Source organism: Cricetulus griseus, chromosome 2 (assembly GCF_003668045.3).
Source record: "Cricetulus griseus strain 17A/GY chromosome 2, alternate assembly CriGri-PICRH-1.0, whole genome shotgun sequence".
Taxonomy (NCBI): Eukaryota; Metazoa; Chordata; class Mammalia; order Rodentia; family Cricetidae; genus Cricetulus; species Cricetulus griseus.
This window is the reverse complement of record NC_048595.1, coordinates 11448577-11469326: the sequence shown is the minus strand read 5'-3', so window position 1 is coordinate 11469326 and position 20750 is coordinate 11448577. Positions and strand designations below refer to the sequence as shown.

The 20750-nt window shown below is 49.4% G+C and overlaps 1 protein-coding gene and 1 long non-coding RNA gene across 2 annotated transcripts; one reads left to right on the top strand and one right to left on the bottom strand.

Moving 5' to 3' along the window:
* Positions 1-1395: 1395 nt before the first annotated feature.
* Casp9 (caspase-9) lies at positions 1396-18923 on the top strand. The gene is given in 10 exon segments (NM_001246797.1): positions 1396-1546; positions 3709-4108; positions 5433-5467; positions 6818-6994; positions 7359-7448; positions 8339-8486; positions 12836-13015; positions 13521-13630; positions 15425-15679; positions 18834-18923. Coding segments are annotated over 9 exon segments (1362 nt in total). The 5' UTR covers positions 1396-1414; the 3' UTR covers positions 15515-15679; positions 18834-18923.
* LOC118238279 lies at positions 16752-20569 on the bottom strand. Its single transcript, XR_004768131.1, has 3 exons — positions 20401-20569; positions 19728-19880; positions 16752-16844 (listed from the first exon to the last, which is right to left on the bottom strand). It is a non-coding gene; the product is annotated as an uncharacterized LOC118238279 (long non-coding RNA).
* Positions 20570-20750: the final 181 nt, after the last annotated feature.

Sequence of the window (20750 nt, the reverse complement as noted above, 5' to 3'; positions counted from 1 at the left end):
GCCTCTTGCCTCCCGAGTGCTGGGGTTTGAATATTTGCAACATAAATGAAGAAATGGAGCTAAAGACAGCTTCACCCACACACCCCGCGGATGAGGGCATGCAGCCCGGCAAGTGCTCTGCCGTTGTTGAGTTCTCCTTGCGTTCCATGCCTAAGGTTTGGCTGCTCAGGTGGCCTATGGGTAGTTGGTTGTTTCGGGTTTAGCTCCTGCAACAGCCCCAACAGACCAACATGGAATCATCCACGCTAGATTTGTCGTTGCTGCTGTTATTTTCCTGTCAGGAATGGGGCAGGGATAAATGACACAAGGAGAGGAAAATGGCTAGCACAATGCTGAGTTACTTTCCCTCACCACAGTTACTTTTGATACGTGGAATGAGTGTATAAAACCGAGAGAAGAGAGGACTGGGTTCCTGGCAGTTTCTCTGAAGTAGGAGGTAGGGACGGAAGGAGAGGAGAGGGCGATGGAAGTCTGTGGGGCTCAGGTGGGTGAGTCTCGATAGTGCAAAGCAAGGGAGCAGCGGGCAGGGAGGGGCTTGAGGTTTTATTAGCCACGGTTGAGGCTTTAGAAAAAAAGCCACAACCAGCAAGGGGCGTGACTGGTGTGGGAGGGACCTCTGGGCGCGGCTGTCTGTTCCTCTTGCCAGTGGTGTGACCTTTTGCGTGTCTGTAGCAGTCTTGTCGCTGTGAATTTTGGTCGAGCAATCGCTACGTGCGGGTTAAATGTGCCACTACTGCTAACGCACAAGGAAGCAAGGAGGCAACAGATTCTAGAAAACTTAAGACTCCGGGAGGCGTGGCCTGCTCGCGGGGGGCGGGACGAAAAGTCAAGTGGGTGGCCGAAGGGTGTGGCAATGCACGGTCGCAGGAGGCGGGGCCCGGGGGCAGGATCAGGACGGGAGAGGCAGGGTAGGGTCAGGATGCAATAGCGCCGCAGTGATAAACGTTGGAGGGTGGAGCCTGAGAACCGGTCCCGGGGAGGGGCTGAGCTGTGGAACTGGGGGGCCCTAGGGGCGGGGCGGAGGAGCATCGTAGGGCTGTTAGGGACGTCGACGTAGGGGCGTGACTTAGGGGAGGAGCCGTATCCTGTGGGGCGGGTCTTAGGAGGTGGGGGAAATGCGGGGGCGGGGCCGAGTGCTGGGGCGGGGCCGAGAGCGCGGGAGGGGAAATGGGGTGGGGTGGGGAATTGGCGGTGAGAGGGTGCGGGGTTGCTGTGAGGTGGCTGGGGAGGCGGAGCCGAGAGGGTGCGAGGGACCTTAGGGCCGGGCGGAGCCTGATGACGAGGAGACTGTTGGCCTGCAGGGCCTCCACGGGGCGGGATCCCTTGCCCGGGCGATATGGGGGCGTGGCGTGAGCGCCCGGGCAGGATCCCGAGCCGGAAGCGGACGGAACTCGGGGTCCGCAATCGGCCGGCCATGGACGAAGCGGACCGGCAGCTCCTGCGGCGATGTCGGGTGCGCCTGGTGAGCGAGCTGCAGGTCGCCGAGCTCTGGGACGCTCTGCTGAGTCGAGAGCTCTTCTCGGGGGACATGATCGAGGACATCCAGGTGCGCCCCGCCCCCACGCGTCCCCAGGTTTTCCCGCGGCGCAGGTGGGGACGGGGAGTCTGAGCTTTTAAAAGCCCTCCTCTCCCCTTCTTGCACCAAGCACAACCCACGCCCTGGGAAACCATGCGTGGGAACTCCCAGTTTCAGAGCCTTCCAGAATTCAGCCTCCTTAACCCTCCAGATTCTTATATATAGCGTCCGGAGGAATTAGTAGAAAACCCCCAAGCATCTCTTTTCCAGAGTGTTTGCTAAAGCGACTGTAACCTGCACCATGTTGGTACTTATGTATTTTCCCTGCTCAAGTGTAAGGATCCTAGGCACCCACCTTAGCCTTGCACTGGCTCATTGTGCCAGTCACTTGCCCTCTTTGAGCCTCAGTTGCCTGGGCTGTGAAATGAAACAGTGATCTCTCTGTCCAGGCTAGTGATCTAGGAGATGTTACGCGCTTCTGTGCCTGACACAGCACAGGACGCAGCACACCCTGTTTTTTTTGGTCGGGCCTTTATGTATCAAGTGAATGCGTTATAACGGATCTTAGGGGGAAAGGGGCGTGGTTATTGTAGTTTACACAGAAGAATAAAATCAAACATTTGCTCTTTAATAAAAATACACTTGAGAGGCAGGCAGATCTCTGAGTTCAGACCAGCCTGGTCTACAGAGGGAGTTTCAGGACAGCAAAGACTGCACAGAGAAACCCTGTCTCACACACACACACAAAAATACACTGTAGCATTTTTATCCCATTTGACCTTCACCACAGGTCTGAAAGGGGAATATTTCTTCCTGAGAGGCTGCCTAGACGGCTGTCTCCAGCATCTGTATTATCATCCAGGAACCTGATCTGGTCCAGTGAAGGAGAAATAGAAGAAAGTGGTCCAGAGTCATGTTATAACTACCAATCAATAATAAAATCAGCCGGTGGTGGCACACCCCCTTTAGTCCAAACACAGGGGATGCAGAGGCAGGCAGATCTCTGTGAGTTTGAGGCCAGCCTGGTCTAAATTAAAAAAAAAAAAACAGTCTTAGGAACAACACTTAATGAAGGGAAGTAGTGTGAAGGGAAAGTCCTAGCCTTGAAGGCACATTAAGAGGGACCATATGCTGAACTTCCCATGAGGTACTATCAGCTTCTTGTCTTACTCCCTTCTCCAGCTAAGTGTGTGGTCAGAGCAGTATCCTGGCCTGGTGTTAGCTGTGGTGGACTGAAAGGAAAGGCTGGTTCTAGGGGTAGTGACACACACCTTTTATCCCACACTCAGGAGGAAGAGGCCATCCTTGGCTACATATGGAGCTTGAGACCAGCCTGGCTAAATGAGACCCAGTCTTCTGAAACCAAAATCAAGGACTGCAAATCTGCCTCAGTGGTTAAGATCATTTTTTCAGAGGACATAGGTTCAGTTTTCAGTACCCACAGTCAATTCACAACTGTCTGTGACTGCAGCTCCTGGGTATCTGACACCCTCTTCTAGCTTCAGGAAGATCAGAACTTCAAGGTCATCCTTGGCTATGTAGGAAGTTGAAAGCCAGTCTTGATTACTTAAGAACTTTCCCGTCCCCCAAACCTAGCTGAAAGCTTCCTATCCCCAAACAAAACAAAACAACCTCTTTCCTTCAAAAAGGCGATGCTGGGAATCTTGTTTTCTGTATACAGTTTCTTCACTTACTTAAATGTTAGTAACAAATTTAGAAAATTTGGGGGCTGGAGAGATGGGTCAGCATTTAAGAGCACTGGCTGCTCTTCCAGAGGACCCAGGGTCAATACCTAGCACCCACATGGCAGCTCACAAATGTCTGTAACTCCAGTTCCAAGGGACCTGACACCCTCAAACAGACATATATGCAGGCAAAACTTCAATGCACATGAAATAAATAATTTATAAAATTTAGAAACCTTTAAGTACCCATGCAAACTGCTGGCCACCATTTTGCTCCTTTTCTTAGGACTAATTAGCACTTAGCACAGTGCTGGACACACAGTAGGTGTCTCTGATGGACTGCAATAGACAGACAAGCAGAGGCTACAGACGGTCCTGCATTCAGTGCACTGCTGGATGAGTTTCTGCCCACCTGCCACAGGCTTATGCTAGAGGAAAAGTGGGAGACAGGGTGAGAGCCAGCAAATGTCCCTGGATAATGAGTGTCTGGTTTTTCTATCCAAACAGAGGGCAGGCTCTGGGTCTCGGCGGGATCAAGCCAGGCAGCTGGTCACAGATCTTGAGACCCGAGGGAAGCAGGCCCTTCCTCTCTTCATCTCCTGCTTAGAGGACACAGGCCAAGACACCCTGGCTTCATTCTTGCGAAGTAGTCGGCAAGCAGCCAAGCAGGATCCAGAGGCTGCTAAACCCCTGGACCACCTGGTGCCTGTGGTCCTGGGACCAATGGGAATCGTATCAAAGGAGCAGAAAGTAGTGAAGTTGGAGCCATCGAAGCCTGCCCTGGGAAACCTCACCCCAGTGGTGCTGGGGCCGGAAGGGGTCTGGCCTGCTACGCTCAGACCAGAGGTTCTCAGACCAGAAACACCCAGGCCAGTGGACATCAGTTCTGGTGGTACCTATGATGTCTGTGAGTATTGAGAAAATGGTTGGTGGGTAGGTGCGATGTAGTTATTGGGGTGTGAGTCTGGGTACAAATTGGTGGGTTGAGATTCAGAATTTAATTCTAGTGTTTGTCTTAGTGAATGTTATAGGAGATGAGTGGAATATTCCAACCAGTCTATAGGAGATGTCATTTTGACAGCCCATCCGAAAAGCAAGATTTTGGATGTTCCTTGTTTTTCTGAGTGTTTTCAGAAGAACTAGTGAGACCTGCCATTGTGGAATGTCTGATGGCTTATGTTCGTGCATTCTGGGACTATCTCTAGGATTGAAGGAAATATTTGATATCAGCGTACATGATAATAGATGTCTTCTACCAGTACCTCCACTTTTGGAAAGCTATTTACGAGGATGCTTGGATAAACTCTCGTCTCCAGTACTGACTGAGAGCCCTCCTGAGATGACAAGATGTCTCTATCTTATCTTTAACACCATTGGGTAGCTAGGGCTTCCTGATCCACACTCCCCAACTCAGGGTCAGACCTGGGGCTGTTCGACTGGTTCTGATCGCAGCCCCAAAGACATCAGTCCAGAATAAATGGCCTCTGTAGTGTGGGGCTGATACAGGCTGGACCCCAGCAACCATCAGAGTCTAGAAGAGGGCATAAAATTCCCTGGTGTTGTCATTACAGATTAGTCAGGGCAGGAATACAAGGCATGAACTTGGAGAAGAAGCTTGTGCTGATGTATTCATCAATATATATATACATATACATATACATGAGTTTTTGCCTGCATGTATGTACACTACATGCATGCCTGGTGCTCACAGAGTGCCAGATCCCTTGGAACTGGAGTTAAGGATGAATGTGAACTTCTGTGTTTACTGGGACTTGAACCTGGATCCTCTGCAGGAGCAGCCAGCCATTGTTTTTATCTGCTGAGCCATCTCTCCACCCTTCACCCCCACCTCCTTTACTGCTCTCTGCTATGGAGTTCATAGGAATGGAATCATGTGGTCTGTACTTCAGTGCTGGCTTGTTTGTTTGTACATAGCTCGTGCTCTCTCTGGTTACCCGGGGCATTGTGTGCATCATTGGTTGACTTCTCTTTAGGACGTCTCCCAGAGTGGCCTAATCACAGTTTGAGGCTTTTGAGAAAGACTTTAGTTAACGGTTTGGACAGCTCTTTTCAAGGGGGGAAGTGTGTTTAATGTTGTTGGCAACTTGTAGACACCCCTGGATGCTGGCTGTGTCGATGACTCTCCTAGTCCTGCTGTGGGAACTGTCTAACAGCTCCTTGGCCTTTGCCCACTGAACCCCAACACCTCTCTTCTTCCTCTGTCTTTGCAGGTGCTGCAGAGAAGATCAGGAGTAGTGCAGATATGGTGAGTCATTGTGTGATTAGAGTTTGTCTTTTCCCCACGCCTTTCCCTGTGACCGAACTAGGAGCTGAGGAACCCTGCCTGGCCGGGGAAGTCTGGTTACAGTCACCACTCTTCATGGCTTCTGACCCTAGCTGGAGCACCTTGTCCCACCCATCCTGCTCTTCTGTTCCTGTAAAATAAGAGTTCAAACCTAAAGAAGGGCTACATCCTCTGTGGTGCCCATACAGGGCAAGCCACTCATGCTGTCCTTGCAATCTAAATACTCCATGGCTCCCCTGTATTTCTCCATGTTGGGGACAAGACCACTTAACCTGCAGAGGCCTGTGCTGGGGAGAGGAATATTCAAATAGAGTGATCAGACCCATGGACAGGCCATGGAAGAAGAAGTTCAAGGGTCTGAGCCTGGGGAGAAAGCTGTTTCAAGGAGATCAGTGGGTGGGCCCTGACCTGAGACTGCTGTGATAGAGCCTACCATTTACCCCGTAGTTGAGCCTAGGGCCAGTGCCACCAATTTGCATGGTGTTTAAAGTCCGTTTGGCATGAATGTGTCAGGTTTGGTTGGGTTCTTTTTGTTGTTGTTGTTTTTAAGGAATTATTATTTTATGTGTATGGGTGTCCCACCTACATGTATGTCTCTGTAGCACATGTGTGCAGTACACACAGATGCTAGAAGAGGGTGTCAGATCCCCTGGAACTGGAGTTACAGACAGCTGTGACCTATCATGTAGCATTGGGAATTGAACCCCAGTCCTCTATAAGAGCAGCCAGTGCTCTTAACTGATCAGCCATCACTCCAGCCACCCCCCCCCATTTTTGTATTTTTGAGACAAGGATTTATTATTTATCCCAACTCAATATAAAGACCCAAGTTCACTTTGAACGTGTGTCGATCTTCTTCAAGTTTCTTGGCGTTGGAATTGCATATTTTTTTGTGTGTTGTTTTTTGGGGGGTGATGTTTTGTTCATTTAAGACAAAATCTCATTCTAGAACAGGGTTGCATTGAACACAGAGATGCTCCTGTCTCTGCTTCCTAAGTGCTGGATTTAAAGGTATTTGCCATCAAACCTGGCTGTGATTACCTGTGGCAGCCACATAGCTGGGTTACAGTTTCCCACCCCTGATTTCTAAGATGGCATTTAGTTCTCTCTGACATGCAGGCACATGCCTGGTACTTGTCCAGCTGGCCCTGGACCTCATGACCTGTGCTGGCTCTCCAGACTGGACCATGTAAGTGAGATCTAGGGGTCACTGCTGGCTTTCCAGACTGGACCATGCAAGTGAGATCCAGGGTTCACGACCTCTTCTGAGGAGAGCTGCCTCCACAACATTGGAAACGTGTCGTTGGGCAGGCATACATCCTGGATGCAGACCCCTGTGGCTACTGCCTCATCATCAACAATGTGAACTTCTGTCCTTCCTCGGGGCTCGGCACACGCACTGGCTCCAGTGTGGACTGTGAGAAGCTTCAGTTCCGCTTCCGCTGGCTGCACTTCATGGTGGAAGTGCAGAATGACCTGACTGCCAAGGTACATTGACTGTCCCACGGGGACATTCCCCAGACAAGCCTTTCTGTCCACAGGTTGTGGGAGGTGACATGGGCAACTTAGCGTCAGACTTAGAGAAAGGGAGACTGAGGCCTGGTTTTCTCAGTGCCTTGTTCCTCAGTGCCCTTGACATCCTGTGCCTCTGTTTCCCTGTTCAGAAGTGAGAGTAATTGTTCTCATAGAGTTATCCTAGGGATTAAATGTCTGGTGACCAAGCATAGCATCTTCTTCTCCAAATGGAGCCAGGATGTAGACTGTGTCCATTACACTTCAGCCTTGGCCTCTGGCTGGGCCTGCAGGTCAGACCTCCAGGTGTCCCTGCCTTACCTGCTACCTTCCCTTGTAGAAAATGGTCGCGGCTTTGATGGAGATGGCAGGGCGGGACCACCGTGCCCTGGACTGCTTTGTGGTGGTCATTCTTTCTCATGGCTGCCAGGTAGGAAGCTTCTCCTCTTGATCCTTGAGAGGCCCTGCAGTAGCCCTGTCCCTTCTGTGTCCATGGAGGGAAAGAAGTGAGGGCCTGTCTCCCTCCCACTGTCTCCAGGGCCCTGCGGGCCTCCGAGGGGTTTCCTTCATGGGTGGGAGGTGGATGCCCAGTAATGGAAGGGACAATTAAGACCTTTCCACAAAGCTTTCTTCCCCAGTTTAGAAACCAAATGCTGAGATCTTGGTTCTTCACCTCCACTGTGCTCGATGTTGGGTGGCACACAGGACATTGGGGTCCATGTGGGGCTTGGCCACTCATACATTAGTTCATTGTGGCTAAGACCCTACCCCTGTCCTGATCTCAGAGACTTCATCTTTTAAGTTGAGGGGCTGGGCCAGTGAGACGGCCCAGCAGATAGGAGTTCTTGCTGCCAAACCTGGCCACCCAGATCCCACATGGAGAAAGGAGAAAGCTGACTCTTGCAAGTTGTTCTCTGACCACACATGTGTGGACACCCATGTGCACACACACACGACAACAATGGCAACAAAATAAATGCTGCTCTGTGTTTAGCTGCTTCAGAGAGTCTGGAGGACTGGAGGTCCAGGTGAGGCCTGGGAGTCAGCACTTTCTACAGGTCTTGGGGTGATGCTGACACAGGAGTATGGGGACACTTGGTCTACACACTGCCAGTCTGCACTCTCAGGCTTCTTGGCTCCCATAGTTAGATGAGTTCAGGCCCCTTGGAATAGATGCTAAGCAGCCTGCTTTGTCCCTGTCACTCCGTGTCCCTGCCTAGGGCCTTCTGATCATTTTCCTAAGACAAACAAGGTCTTGGGACAGGCTTCTGTTTTTCTGTCCAGAGTCTTGTCTTTGTAACCAAGGTGCTTGTCCTCTAGGCCAGCCACCTGCAGTTCCCAGGTGCCGTCTATGGCACAGATGGATGCTCCGTGTCGGTCGAGAAGATTGTGAACATCTTCAGTGGGACTGGCTGTCCTAGCCTGGGAGGGAAGCCAAAGCTGTTCTTCATCCAGGCCTGTGGTGGCGGTAACTAGCACTCAGTCTCTTATGAGCACAGCTAAGGAGCCCTGCCTGCTCCCTTCCCCACCCAGCCCCTCACTGTGTCCAGGGGTTCTCCACACACAGTCACTGGTATACAGCAGGACTTCCTCCTAGTCACCTCAGCCTAGCATCGTCTATAGATTATGGTGTAGTGATGTCACAGGCCCATGTGGCCCTGATGACTTCAGTCCCAGAGTTTCAGTAAAAACAAAGTGTGGCCAGGGAGATAGCTCTGTTTGTAAAATTCCTGCCATGAAAACTTGATTGTGAGCCCCAGCACCCATGGAAAAGTCAGGCACAGCCTGCCTACCTATAATCGTATTGTGGACAGGTGGGGACAGGAGGGCTCTTGGGCTTGCTGGCCAGCTGGTCCAGCAAGAGACCTGTGTCTAAAAACCAGGTGGGAAGTAATTGAGGAAGACACTCAGTATTGTCCTCTAGTGCCTGTGTGCATGGACACACACTCTCTCTCTCTCTCTCTCTCTCTCTCTCTCTCTCTCTCACACACACACACACACACACACACATTCATACACACACATACTCTCACACACACTTTTAAGAACAAAATAAACGGATACTGGTTTTTTAGTGTGTTAGTCTAGATATTGACACCAATGAACTCTGGCCATTCTGTCTCTGGGAATCCCTTCTGTCCCAGGGAATCCCTTCCTATACTCCCCCACTCTACCCCAGGGCTCAGGTTTACCTCATGGCCTCTCTTTCTTCCATTGCTCTTTCATCAGAATATCGACAACACGAGGAAGAAGCTGTTCCCTTCTCTTGGGCCATGGCGATGCCCTCTTTTTACCCTTTTCCTGATCTAAGGTGTTCTACAATCATGCTCCAACTCTGACCACTGAAGCACACACACAAACACACACACACACACACACACACACACACACACACACACACACACACACACGGAACTAAACAGAGCTGAGTGGGATGCCAGCGACCGACAATCTGTCTTTGCTTCTCCCAATCTCACCCATTTTCAGTAGCAAGTAAGATTTTAGTTCCACACATATGAATGGTCTAACTCTTCAGATTATTTTTTGTTTGTTTGAGACAGGGTTTCTTTGTGTATCCCTGGCTTTCCTGGAACTCACTCTGTAAACCAGGCTGACCTCAAACTTAGATATCCACCTGTTTCTGCCTCACGAGTGCTGGGATTAAAGGTGTGCACAACCACTGCCTAGCAGCTTTTTGTTTTAAGTCTTATATATGTGAGTATTTTGCATGTATGTATGTGCACCACAAATGTGCAGAAGCCTTTGTAGGCCAGAAGAGGGCATGAGATCCCCTGGAACTGCAGTTATTGATGGCTGTGAGTTGCCATGTCAACCAGCCGTCTATGAGAGCTATCTCTTCAGCTCCTAACTTTTCCTTTTTCCCTGTTTACAATTTATTGTCATTGCCTTTAGGAAGTTTTCTTAGACCCCCCTTCCTTGCAAGGTTAATCCCAGCACTTGGGAGGCAGAGGGTCTCTGTGAGTGCCAGGCCAGTCTTTGTAGTGAGTTCTAGGGCAGCCAGAGCTACATAGAAAACGAGGCTAGCCTGGGCTACATGAGATATTGTGTATCCTCCCTTCTTTGTCTAGCTTTGTCCCCACCAGGAAGTATTACTTGCTATTGAATGCTCTTGCCACCTGGTGGTGCCATGTCATCTAAGAAGGGAAACATAATGATTTCCCTGTCGTCTGCCTGGCTGGGTGTCCTGTTCACACACATGCAAATGAGGCCCAGGATTTTGGTGACTCTACTGTTACTTTTTTCAAATTTACCATTCTAATTTAAAAGGCAACTTGTCACCTACCCTTTGTTAGGAGGTAGCATAGATCCAGGCTGGAAAGAGCTCCCTCAGAGCCAGTAAGTTGTGTGGTGTTGTCAGTGTGACACAGTTGTCATAAGGTGTGACACTCTTGGCCAGAGCCTAGCTGTGGCTCAGTCAGGCTGAGCTGTCAATTTTGGGGTGACACCTCTTTTGGATTTTAGAGCTTAGGAGGAGATGGCAGAAAGTGGACACAGTTGGCCATAGCGGCTGAGGGCTTCCGTGGTGAGGGGACTTTCTGCCTCCTGCTGTATGATATATGGGGTCAGTCCCTTTGTGTGTGCACTGTGTAACCTGCAGACTAAGGATGTCACATGAATATAGATGCTTCTGGTGTCCCCTCTCTGACTTGCTCTTTCTTCTTTCCTATGTCTGCTTCCCAACAGTGGTCATTTGGGTGATGACAGCCTTTCTGTCTCCATAGAGGGCCGAGGGCTGCACCTGTATTATTTCCTTAGGAAATTGTGAGTTTAGGTGAGCACACTGACACAGATTTGGTTACCTGTGATTTGGTTTTCTTTATTTGAGGCATGTGTTTGCTCCAAGTTATAGTTAAAGGTTTTATTATGGTATATGTATAAATCTGTTTGGCACACACACATGTATACACACATAAAATTTAGTGTTTATGTTCACACTCGTGCATGTTTGTGGAGTAAGGAGGAAGCTTGGAGTTAGTTCTTTCCACAATTTGGGTCCATTTTGGCAGCAAGTGCCTATACCTACTGCGTCCTCTTGTTGTGACCTATTTGGTATAGTTTGGTTTTCCTCTTTAGGATACCATACAATGATTAGGGTAGTTCAACAATTACAAATGATTGGTCCTATTAGCATAGACCTGTAATCTCAGATATTTAGGAGGCCAAAACAGGGTGATCAAAATTCATGGCCAGGGCCTGGAGAGATGTATCTGTGGTTAAAAGTGCATACTGTTGCACAGGACCCTCTTCAATGAATCTGTGGTTAAAAATGCATGTTGCTGCCTAGGTCCCAGTTCAATGAATCAGTAGTTAAGAGTGTATATGATTTCAGAGGATCCTGTTCAATGAATCAGTGGTCAAGAGTGCAATGTATTACAGAGGACCCAGTATTGTGAAATAATGTTCTTGTTCACTGTAAAGATTTGTCACTTGTATTGGTTTAATAAAATGCTGATTGGACAGTAGCCAGGCAGGAAGTATAGGCATGGTTACCAGACTAGGATAATTCTGGGAAGAGAAAGGGAGAGAGATGCAGTTGCCAGCCAGATTCAGGGGAAGCAAGATGGGAATGCCTTACTGAGAAAAGGTACCAAGCCATGAGGATAAACATAGATAACAATTAGGGTTTATTTTAAGCTGTAAGAGTTTGTTAGTAGCCGGGCATTGGTGGTGCATGCTTTTAGTCCCAGCACTTGGGAGTTAGAGGTGGATCTCTGTGAGTTTGAGACCAGCCTGGTCTACAGAGTGAGTTCCAGGACAGCCTCCAAAGCTACAGAGAAACCCTGTCTCTAAAAACCAAAGCAAACCAAAACAAAACAAAAAAAAGGAGTTTGTTAGTAATATGCCCAAGTAATAGGGCAAACAGTTTATAATTAATATAAGCCTCTGTGTGTTTATTTGGGTCTGAAAGGCTACAGGACCAGGCGAGACAGCAACGTCTGTCTACATGTGGTGCCCATCATGGGCTGGTGATGGGGGATGTCCTTCCGTATGCTGTGAATATATGTTACTCTTACTGGTTGATGAATAAAGCTGTTTTGATCAATGGACAGGCAGGATGTAGCCAGGCAAGAAATCCAGACAGGGATGGAGAAATGTAGTAGTCAGAGTCAGGGAAATGCCATGTAGCTGCCGAGGAAGTAAGTGCCCCGGGCATCACCCGTAAGCCAAGACCATGTGGAAATACACAGATGAAAAGAAATGGATTAATAATTTAGAGAGAGGCAGTCAATAAAAGGCCTGAGCCATTGGCAAACAGTTTATAATTAATATACGCCTCTGTGTGTTTATTTGGGACAGAAGCTCCTGTCTATAACGCAGTTTGATAAATCAGTGGATAAGGATGCACCCTGTTACACAGACCCAGATGGCCTCCCAGCAACCACGTTGGGCAGCTTCCTACATCAGCAGCTACAAGGGATCCGGCACCCTCTTCTGGCCACTGTGGGCAATTGCACTCATGTGCACATACCTCACCCCCACACACAATTAAAAATAAATACTCTGTTGGGCATGGTGGTTTATGCCTCTAAACCTAGCACTGGGAATACAGAGGCAGGTGGATTTCTGTGAGTCCAAGGCCAGCCTGGTCTACATAGTAAGTTCCCAGACAGTCAGGTCTGCATAGTGAGAACAGCACAGGTGTGCTTTACCATATAGAGCTTCAGTCCTTCCAATGTTGGCAGAGCTCACAGGTGAAGATTCAGGTCCAGGCCTTTCCCTTTTCAGGAGAAGTACCTTGTGCTATAGTGTTTCTCCGCCGTTGTGACATTGGGTGTCTGTTTTTGCCCCCTACAGAGCAGAAAGACCATGGCTTTGAGGTGGCCTGCACTTCCTCTCGAGGCAGGGACTTAGACAGTGACTCTGAGCCAGATGCTGTCCCATACCAGGAAGGCCCAAGGCCCTTTGACCAGCTGGATGCCGTGTCAAGTTTGCCCACCCCCAGCGACATCCTTGTATCCTATTCCACCTTCCCAGGTGAGCCCATCTGTGCACTCGCCCTTAGCCCTGGAGGCAGCTATGTCCTGAGGTCTTGTTTCTGCTGGACACAGCCTGTGGGGTCCTTGGCAAGTCACTTCACCTCTCCTAAGCCCCTTCTCAGGGTGAAGCAGGCAATGCTTCAGACTGGCATGTAGATTAAGAATAATAATTCCCGTTGGGGTTAACCTGCAGATTCGACAAGGGAGCGGCTGGCACTTCCCTCAGCACTGTGATGGGCACCTGGTGGCAGGGCAGGGATAAGGTGCATCCTTCAATCTGCTTGAGACCCCTGACTTCTCAGAACCTCGATTTCCATACTGAGAAGATGGGAGCCCCAGGCAGTCAGTGGTGTTGAGGGTGAAAAGTAGCAGGGAGCCACAGGGATGGGGCCGCCTTTGCCACCTGTCCACAAACCACAGTCTGGATCTGGCTGTACCCAGCTTCTTCTGCCAAGGAGAGTGCCACTCCACTGTGTGGCAGAGTTCATCCTGTCTTCCTGCAGGTTTTGTCTCCTGGAGAGACAAGAAGAGCGGCTCCTGGTACATAGAGACCTTGGATGGTGTCCTGGAGCAGTGGGCTCACTCTGAAGACCTGCAGTCCCTCCTTCTCAGGGTGAGTACTTCTTTCTGAGGGCTGGAGGGGCCTGGTGAGCAGGGCAGCAGGCTCTAGTCTGCTGTAAATGCTGATGGGCCCTGGCTGAGAGTCAGGGAGCACGTTGTCTCTCAAATGAGGAATGTCACCATGGCGATGACGTTTGTCCTGTTTGCAAAGTGCCATCTTTTCCCGACTCTTTAGAGACAGATGAGCAGACAGGCATCTGGTTCCCAAGAGACAAAGTGGTCTTAAGTGCCAGGTGGGGTGGCTCAGTGGCAAGAGCATGGTACCCTGAAGCCTGGCCATATGCTTCTCGCTTAGTTCTGTGCTCTCTTTTTAGATTGTTCCAGGTAGCCCAGGCTGGCCTAGAACTTGCCATGCAAAGAGCAATGAACTTGAACTTTTGGTCCTCCTGCCTCTACTTCCTGAGTGCTGGGATTACAGGTGTTAACCACCACACCCAATTTATGCAGTGCTGGGGGTGAAACCCAGGGTGTCACGTATGCTAGATAAGTAATCACCCAACTGAGCTACATCCCCAGCCCCATGCTATTTTTTTTTATGACTCTTTATCTTCAAGCATTGTGATTCTGTCTAGATTGTTCCCTTCCTGGAGGCCCCAATGAGAATGAACAGGGAAGGGGCGTGGCAGTGCCTTGCTTCATAGCAGCCAGCCACCTCAGGGCACTTGGTTGTACCCATAAGGTGTATACCAGGCTTTTTCTTTTGGCCATCAACCAGCTGTCAAATCATGGAGACTTCTTTTTTTTTTTTTAAAGAAATTTTTTAAATTAAAAAAATTTTTTTTGAAACTTTATTTAATATGCATTGGTGTAAGGATACCAGGTCCCCTAGAACTGGAGTTACAGACAGGTGTGAGCTGCCATGTGGGAGCTTGGAATAGAACCCGGGTCCTCTGGAAGAGCAGCCATTGCTCTTAACCACTGAGCCATCTCTCCAGCCCCCGAGACTTCTTATTAGTTATGAATGCTTGGCTACACTTAGGCTGGTTTTTGTCTAGATCTTTTCCCTTAAATTGACCTGCTTCTCTTTATTTACTTCTTGTCTTTGGGGTTGTCCTTTCCTTTCCTTCTGTATACTTTCACTGCCCTCCTGTGTGGCTGGCAGATGCCTGGCTTCTTGCCTCCAGTGAGACCTCATCTTTCTCCCTCTTTCCTCCAGTTTTTGCTCCTCCCCCTATTTATTCTCTGCCCACCAGGCCTGCCTATCCCTCTCCTTCCTAGCTATTGGCTGTTCAGCTTTTTATTAGACCAATCAGGTGCTGTAGGCAGGCAAGGTGAAACAAATGTGAAACTCATCTTTCATGAGTAAACACACATCCTTACATCATTAACCAGTGCAACATAAACAAAAGTAACACCGATGCACAGTTCAGGTAAACAAAGGCAGCACATCTCTGCCCCCTGAAAAGATTGCTCCACAACAATTAGGGCCCGGTGGGTTTCCACTGCTCTGCCCAGTGCAACCCCTGGGCTCTAGGAGTCACTTCCGGTCCTGCGTGGGGCCCTACAGGACAGAGGACAGCTGAGCAGCTCATGTTGTCTCTGGGTCTCCTCTTCCACACTTCCTTACCCCTAGCGTTTCTGTCTGATTGGAATTGTGAATTTTTATATTAGAGAAGTTGGATTTTCCATTCTTTCCCAGTAGCTGAGGTGTTTGTTCTATAACCCACCCCAGGAGACTGTAGGTAGGGTCACCTTCAGATGGCCCCTTCAGTGGCCCGCCCCCTCAGTTAAGGCCTCAGACAAGGACACTGAACTCACAGATTGCCCCTGTGATTCTGTTTTGCAGGTCGCCCATGCAGTTTCTGAGAAAGGGATTTATAAACAGATTCCTGGCTGTTTTAACTTCCTCCGGAAAAAGCTGTTTTTTAAAACTTAATGAGACTGGGGCTGCTCCTTGCCTGAATGTTCCCCTAAACCTTCATGGCCTGGAGGTGACTGAGACTGGACTGTCCTGCAAAGCCAGGGTTTTGGAACCGTGGCAGGCCGCTCTCTTCCCTTCTTTGGCAGACAAGCTCCTAACAGCTCCCAGGTTGGTGAGAGAGGCAGAGCATTGGAGGGAGAGGGACAGAGTGCTGTCATTGTCACTGTGTCTCTTCAGCTGAGGTTAGGGACTGTGGCCTGTGACCCCCAGGTCCTCTCTAGAGCAGGACTTCTCTGAGTCTGCCCTACTGACATGTGGGGTTGTATAGTCCTGTCATGGGACTGTCTTGTGTATCAAAGGGTGTTGCCACGAGCACCCTTCCTGAGTTTTACCACCCAGAAATGTCTTCAGACATTGTCACATTTGCCCTAGGAGACATAACACTGGAGGAGCACTGTCCACAGGGGTCTGTGGATCATATATCCCAGCATTCTTTCCCAGACCCGCATCCAGCTGACCCAGTGTGGACACCTGGCTCTGTGAGTCTGGTCCAAGTTTCTTCCCTTAGCACAGAATTTGTTCTTAAAAAAGTGAATCTTAGGCCAAGGGACTTTGTTTTGCCTGTGTCATCCCCACTCCTGTTCCCTGTTCTTCCCTACAAAGGAGACTTTTTTGTTTTTTCTGAGCATTTCTCCAAGTCTTCTAAGATCCCTGCCTGAGCCCAGGTGGTAACTTATGGGGTGTGGGGGAGCCAGGAGTCCCCATGGATCCCATCTCCTGTCTGAAGGATCACCGTCAGCCTACTGGAGACACCTGGACAGAACTCAGCTATCCTGAGTCCCCACCTCTGTCTCCCAGTGTCTTCCTTGCTAAGTGAGCCTGCCCCCTGGTGGCAGTGACCGCGCAATGGTGCAGTGCTGGATGTCCCTAGAAAAGGTGCTGTCCCTGGATCTTTACAGCTGTCCTGACTTTTACTTAGTTGTTTTTTCTTTTTTTCTGATTTCAGTGGTCTTTGCCCTGAGAACATCCACTTTTGCTCAGATGGTAGGGGTACAAGCCTAGTTTGTTTGTTTTGAGCTGGGCTCTGACTTTGTAGTCCAGGCTGGCCTGCAAATCTTCATCTTGAGGCCTCCCGAGTACTGGGTTACAGTGCGCACCACCACACCAGGCTCCTCACAGGCTTAGGTTCCAGCCCTCCTCAGCGCCCTGGGGTTATGGTGTCTGGTTTATAATAGGACAGATTCATACCAGATGTGATGCAAATAATCACTTTATTACTGATTTCCTTGTGTGACATTTGCTCGGTGACGGGCCAAGCCATCTTTGGTTAGTTCCTTTCAATCACCTGCAGGACACAGGAGAAGGTGAGGTTAACCTGGCAGCTGAGCATTGAGTTCAGTGACCATCAGGGAGTAAGGGTGTGGTCACGGCTTCCCCTCCCTGCAAAGAGGGTCTTAGCCTGTGGTCCTACTGGGGCTGCAGAACAGGAGGCCATGAATCTTGAGTGACTACATGACAATTGAGCAGATGTGTGGCTTTGGGTGTAGTTTGTTTCTTTGGTTTTTTTCTGAGACGGGGTCTCACTATGTAGCTCTGGCTGTCCTGGAAGTCATTCTGTAGCCTAGACTGGCCTTGACTCACAGCTGCCTGCCTGTGCCTCCCGAGTGCTGGGATGAAAGGTGTGCACCACTAACTGGGCTAATTTGTTTCTTTGATGACTCTTTGAGCCACCAACCTAGTGTATGGGTTGAGGGGCTGTCACTTGTGTTCCAAGACCAATCTGCAGGATCAAATACGGTTTTAGCTGCTTTTGGTGCTGGGATGGAACTCACATACTGTGCACCTGCTCTAAATAGCTCTTGGGCTTTTTTCTTTTTCTTTTTTTCTGTTTTCTTTCTTTCTTTTTTTTTTGTTTTTTTTTGTTTTGTTTTGTTTTTTGAGATGGGGATTCTCATGGATGACCTGAAAGTTGCCGTGTAGCCAGGGATGACCTTGGATTCCTGACCCTCTCACCTCCACCTGTGCTGGGATTCCCTGTGCATTCAGTCTGTCTGGTTTCTGTAGCACAGGCCCTCAGAGCAGAGCACAGGATCCTTTTCCGAGGTTGCTACTGCAGCAGTGCAGGCATTAGAAATCAAACACAGATGAAACATTCCTCATGATGTTTGTGTGTGGTACCTCACAGCGGTTCAGAATGTCAGGTGACAACTGAGTGTGTGTACAAGTACCATGTGATGGTGGCTTTGGTTAGAAGACAATGTACACCCTTAACTGTGGGGTGTGAATTTATAATCCCATCACCTCAGCCTGGTGTTGGGGGAGAGAGGTTGTTTTTCTTAGGTGGGAGGAGTTGGTTTCCTCTTTGAGAAGTTTTCTTTATGTAACAGCCCTGATTGACCTGGAACTCTCTTTGTAGACCAGGCTGGACTCTGCCTCACAGATCCTCCTGCCTTTGCTTCCCCAGTGCTGGCATTAAACGCTTTTGCCACCATTGCGGCCAAGTGTTTTGATTAAAGGTGGTATACCCATCATGTTTGTCTACATTAGGCTGCTTTTGTCTCATGTAGCCCAGGCTGGACTTAAAATAATCCTCCTGCCTCTGCCTTCCAAGTACTGGCATTACAAACTTTCATCACCATGTCTGGCAATATAGGGTTTCTTGTTTTGTTTTGTATTTTTGTCTTGTGTGTACATGAAGCCCAGAAGAGCACTTCCTATGTGATTCCCAGTGATTCCCTCAGTAGGATGGGAACAAAGGTTAAATCAGGGGATCATCTACCCTTACTTAATAAAACTAAAATAGAGATCTTGTCTCAAAAAACAAAAACAAAAACAAAAAAAACTTAGGCCGGGCGTGGTGGTGCATGCCTTTAATCCCAGCACTCGGGAGGCAGAGGCAGGTGGATCTCTGTGAGTTCGAGGCCAGCCTGGTCTCCAGAGCAGGTGCCAGGACAGCCTCCAAAGCCACAGAGAAACCCTGTCTCAAAACACCAAAAACCAAAAAAAAAAAAAAAAAAAAAAACCATTTATTTGTGTGAATGTGTGTGTGAGTGTGTACCACTGCACAAGTGTGGAAGTTGGAGTACAACTTGGTTGGAGTCTGTTCCCTACTTTGTGGGTTCCCAGCATTGAACTTAGGTCATCAATCAGACTTTGCACCAAGCCTGTCTATCTCACTGATCCACTTCTGCGCTCTAACAATTTATCCTGAAAACATGCTGAGTGTAGTGTGGGCCGAACTGAACCAGCACACAGCAAGATTGAGAAGCTGCTAAGTACGAATGGGCAAACTTGGACGCAGCCTCAGGCCGGCTTTGGAGCACCCTCTCCCTCTGGCACGTGCTCATAGCTGCTCATTTATATTTGGTTTTCTAACGATCTAATTCAGTTAGGGTTCCCTGCAAATAAACTGGAACTAATGAGACAATGACATCATCGTCCCTTTTTTATGGGCTCTGTCACAATGCCCATCCTTGCTGTTTCTGCTAAGGAGTCTGGTTAGTTCGAATCCCATTTTACAGTAAAAGCAACCAAGGGGGGGTGGTTACAGAGGAGTGGCCTAAAACTCACGCTGTGGGCAGATCCCTCCCTTGCCAGCATCCCTCTCCAGCCTTTGATTATGTCAGTTTCTTGCTGTCTGGCTGCTGCCCTCCCATCCCCACTGCTGCCTGTGTCCTTACCGCTCTGGCTGGCCAGCTTGTCTCAGGGGTTCTCCAGTCTCTGCCTCCCCAGCACTGGGATCACAGCACGGGCTGCCATGCCTGGCATTTTACATGGGTTCTAGGGATTGAACTTGGGTCCTTGTCTTTGAAAGGCATGCACATTACTGCCTACACCCCGCATTGTTCTTTTTAATCATTGTGGTTATTATAGTGAAAAGGAAATTGGGCTTCCAGGAGAGGACTCTCTGGGGATCCACAGGGATAGGAAGATAAACTCGGTCCCATTTGCCTGGGAGTGACCCATCATAGAACTGAACAGTCCTTTGTCCTGGGGCAGATGGGGACAGTTGGTCTTCTTGTGGGAAGTGAGGAACTAAGTGCTAATAACTAAGGCTGTCGGGTTTAAACCATTGGCTGTGGGCTTTGTAAATATATTTGCTCACTGACTGCACTGGAGGTCGGGGGCTGAGCCTGTTCACCCATAAGAAGAAATGAGATGCTCTTCCTGATCCTGGGAACCCCTGCAGGTCTCATGGCAGACTGGACTTGGGCCTGGTGGTTCTTACCGTGTTGATCCAGTCAATGAAGTCAGAGACCCTGGTGAAGACAGATGGCTTTTGGGGGTAATTGCAGCCCAATCTAGAGCCAAAGCTCACGATGCCATGTACCTGCCACCGGCCATTAGATGCCTGGCAATTCAATGGTCCACCGGAGTCCCCCTGCGGAAGCCAGAATTGGGCATGAAGGGAGGAAGAGGATGCCCAATGGGGCCTGGTTCTCACTATACTCACATTGTTCCATGAGGTCACCCTACTCTGAGGCCAGCCTCACCTCTCAAGAATCTGGCTGTAGCAAGTGCTTTGGTTCATGACACAGTCTTTAAGAAGATTCTATAGCATCTACCCTAAGGGCCAAGTAGGGCCATTGCCGTGGGATGACAGTAATGAGAGACCTGGATGAGATCCAAAGAAAAACCAAAGACTTCCTAGCTGTTAGGTGGAGAATATGCTGCAGGGAGATGGAGCTTAAAGCATCTTTCCTGGGGACCATGAGAGCAAAGGTCAGGTTCTGAAATGGTCCAGAACTGTCTCTAAGGCTCCTGCCTAGGAAGGAGGGAGGAGACAACCCTAGGACACACCAACCCTCATCCCATGCCACCCCACCCTACCCCACTGTCACCACTGCTGTATCCCAGCAGTGTTTGGTTGTAGACTGGGACACCTGCTTGTGGACACTCACATTGCAGCTGGAGGTTACGCCATCACCACCAGCACACACCATGCTAGTCTTCACTGAGCTTCCCCACCAGGTAGACTTGGAGCAGGTGGCATAGTCCACAACCAGCAGGCGGCCCTGTTGCAGGACATCAGGACTGGCCCCGTTGGCTGAATGAGACCAGAGAGAAGGTGGGAGTCGGCAAAGAGACTCCGAGAAAAAGGGAAGCAATGGGACTGTCAGTTAAGAGCTTGCCATGAAAGCCTGGAGACTTGAGTTAGAATCCCATTGCTCTTAGAAAGAGCCAAGTGTGGCTGTGGAGGTCAGGACTGAGGAGGAAGGAACCCTGGAGCTTGGCAGCCATACATACAATA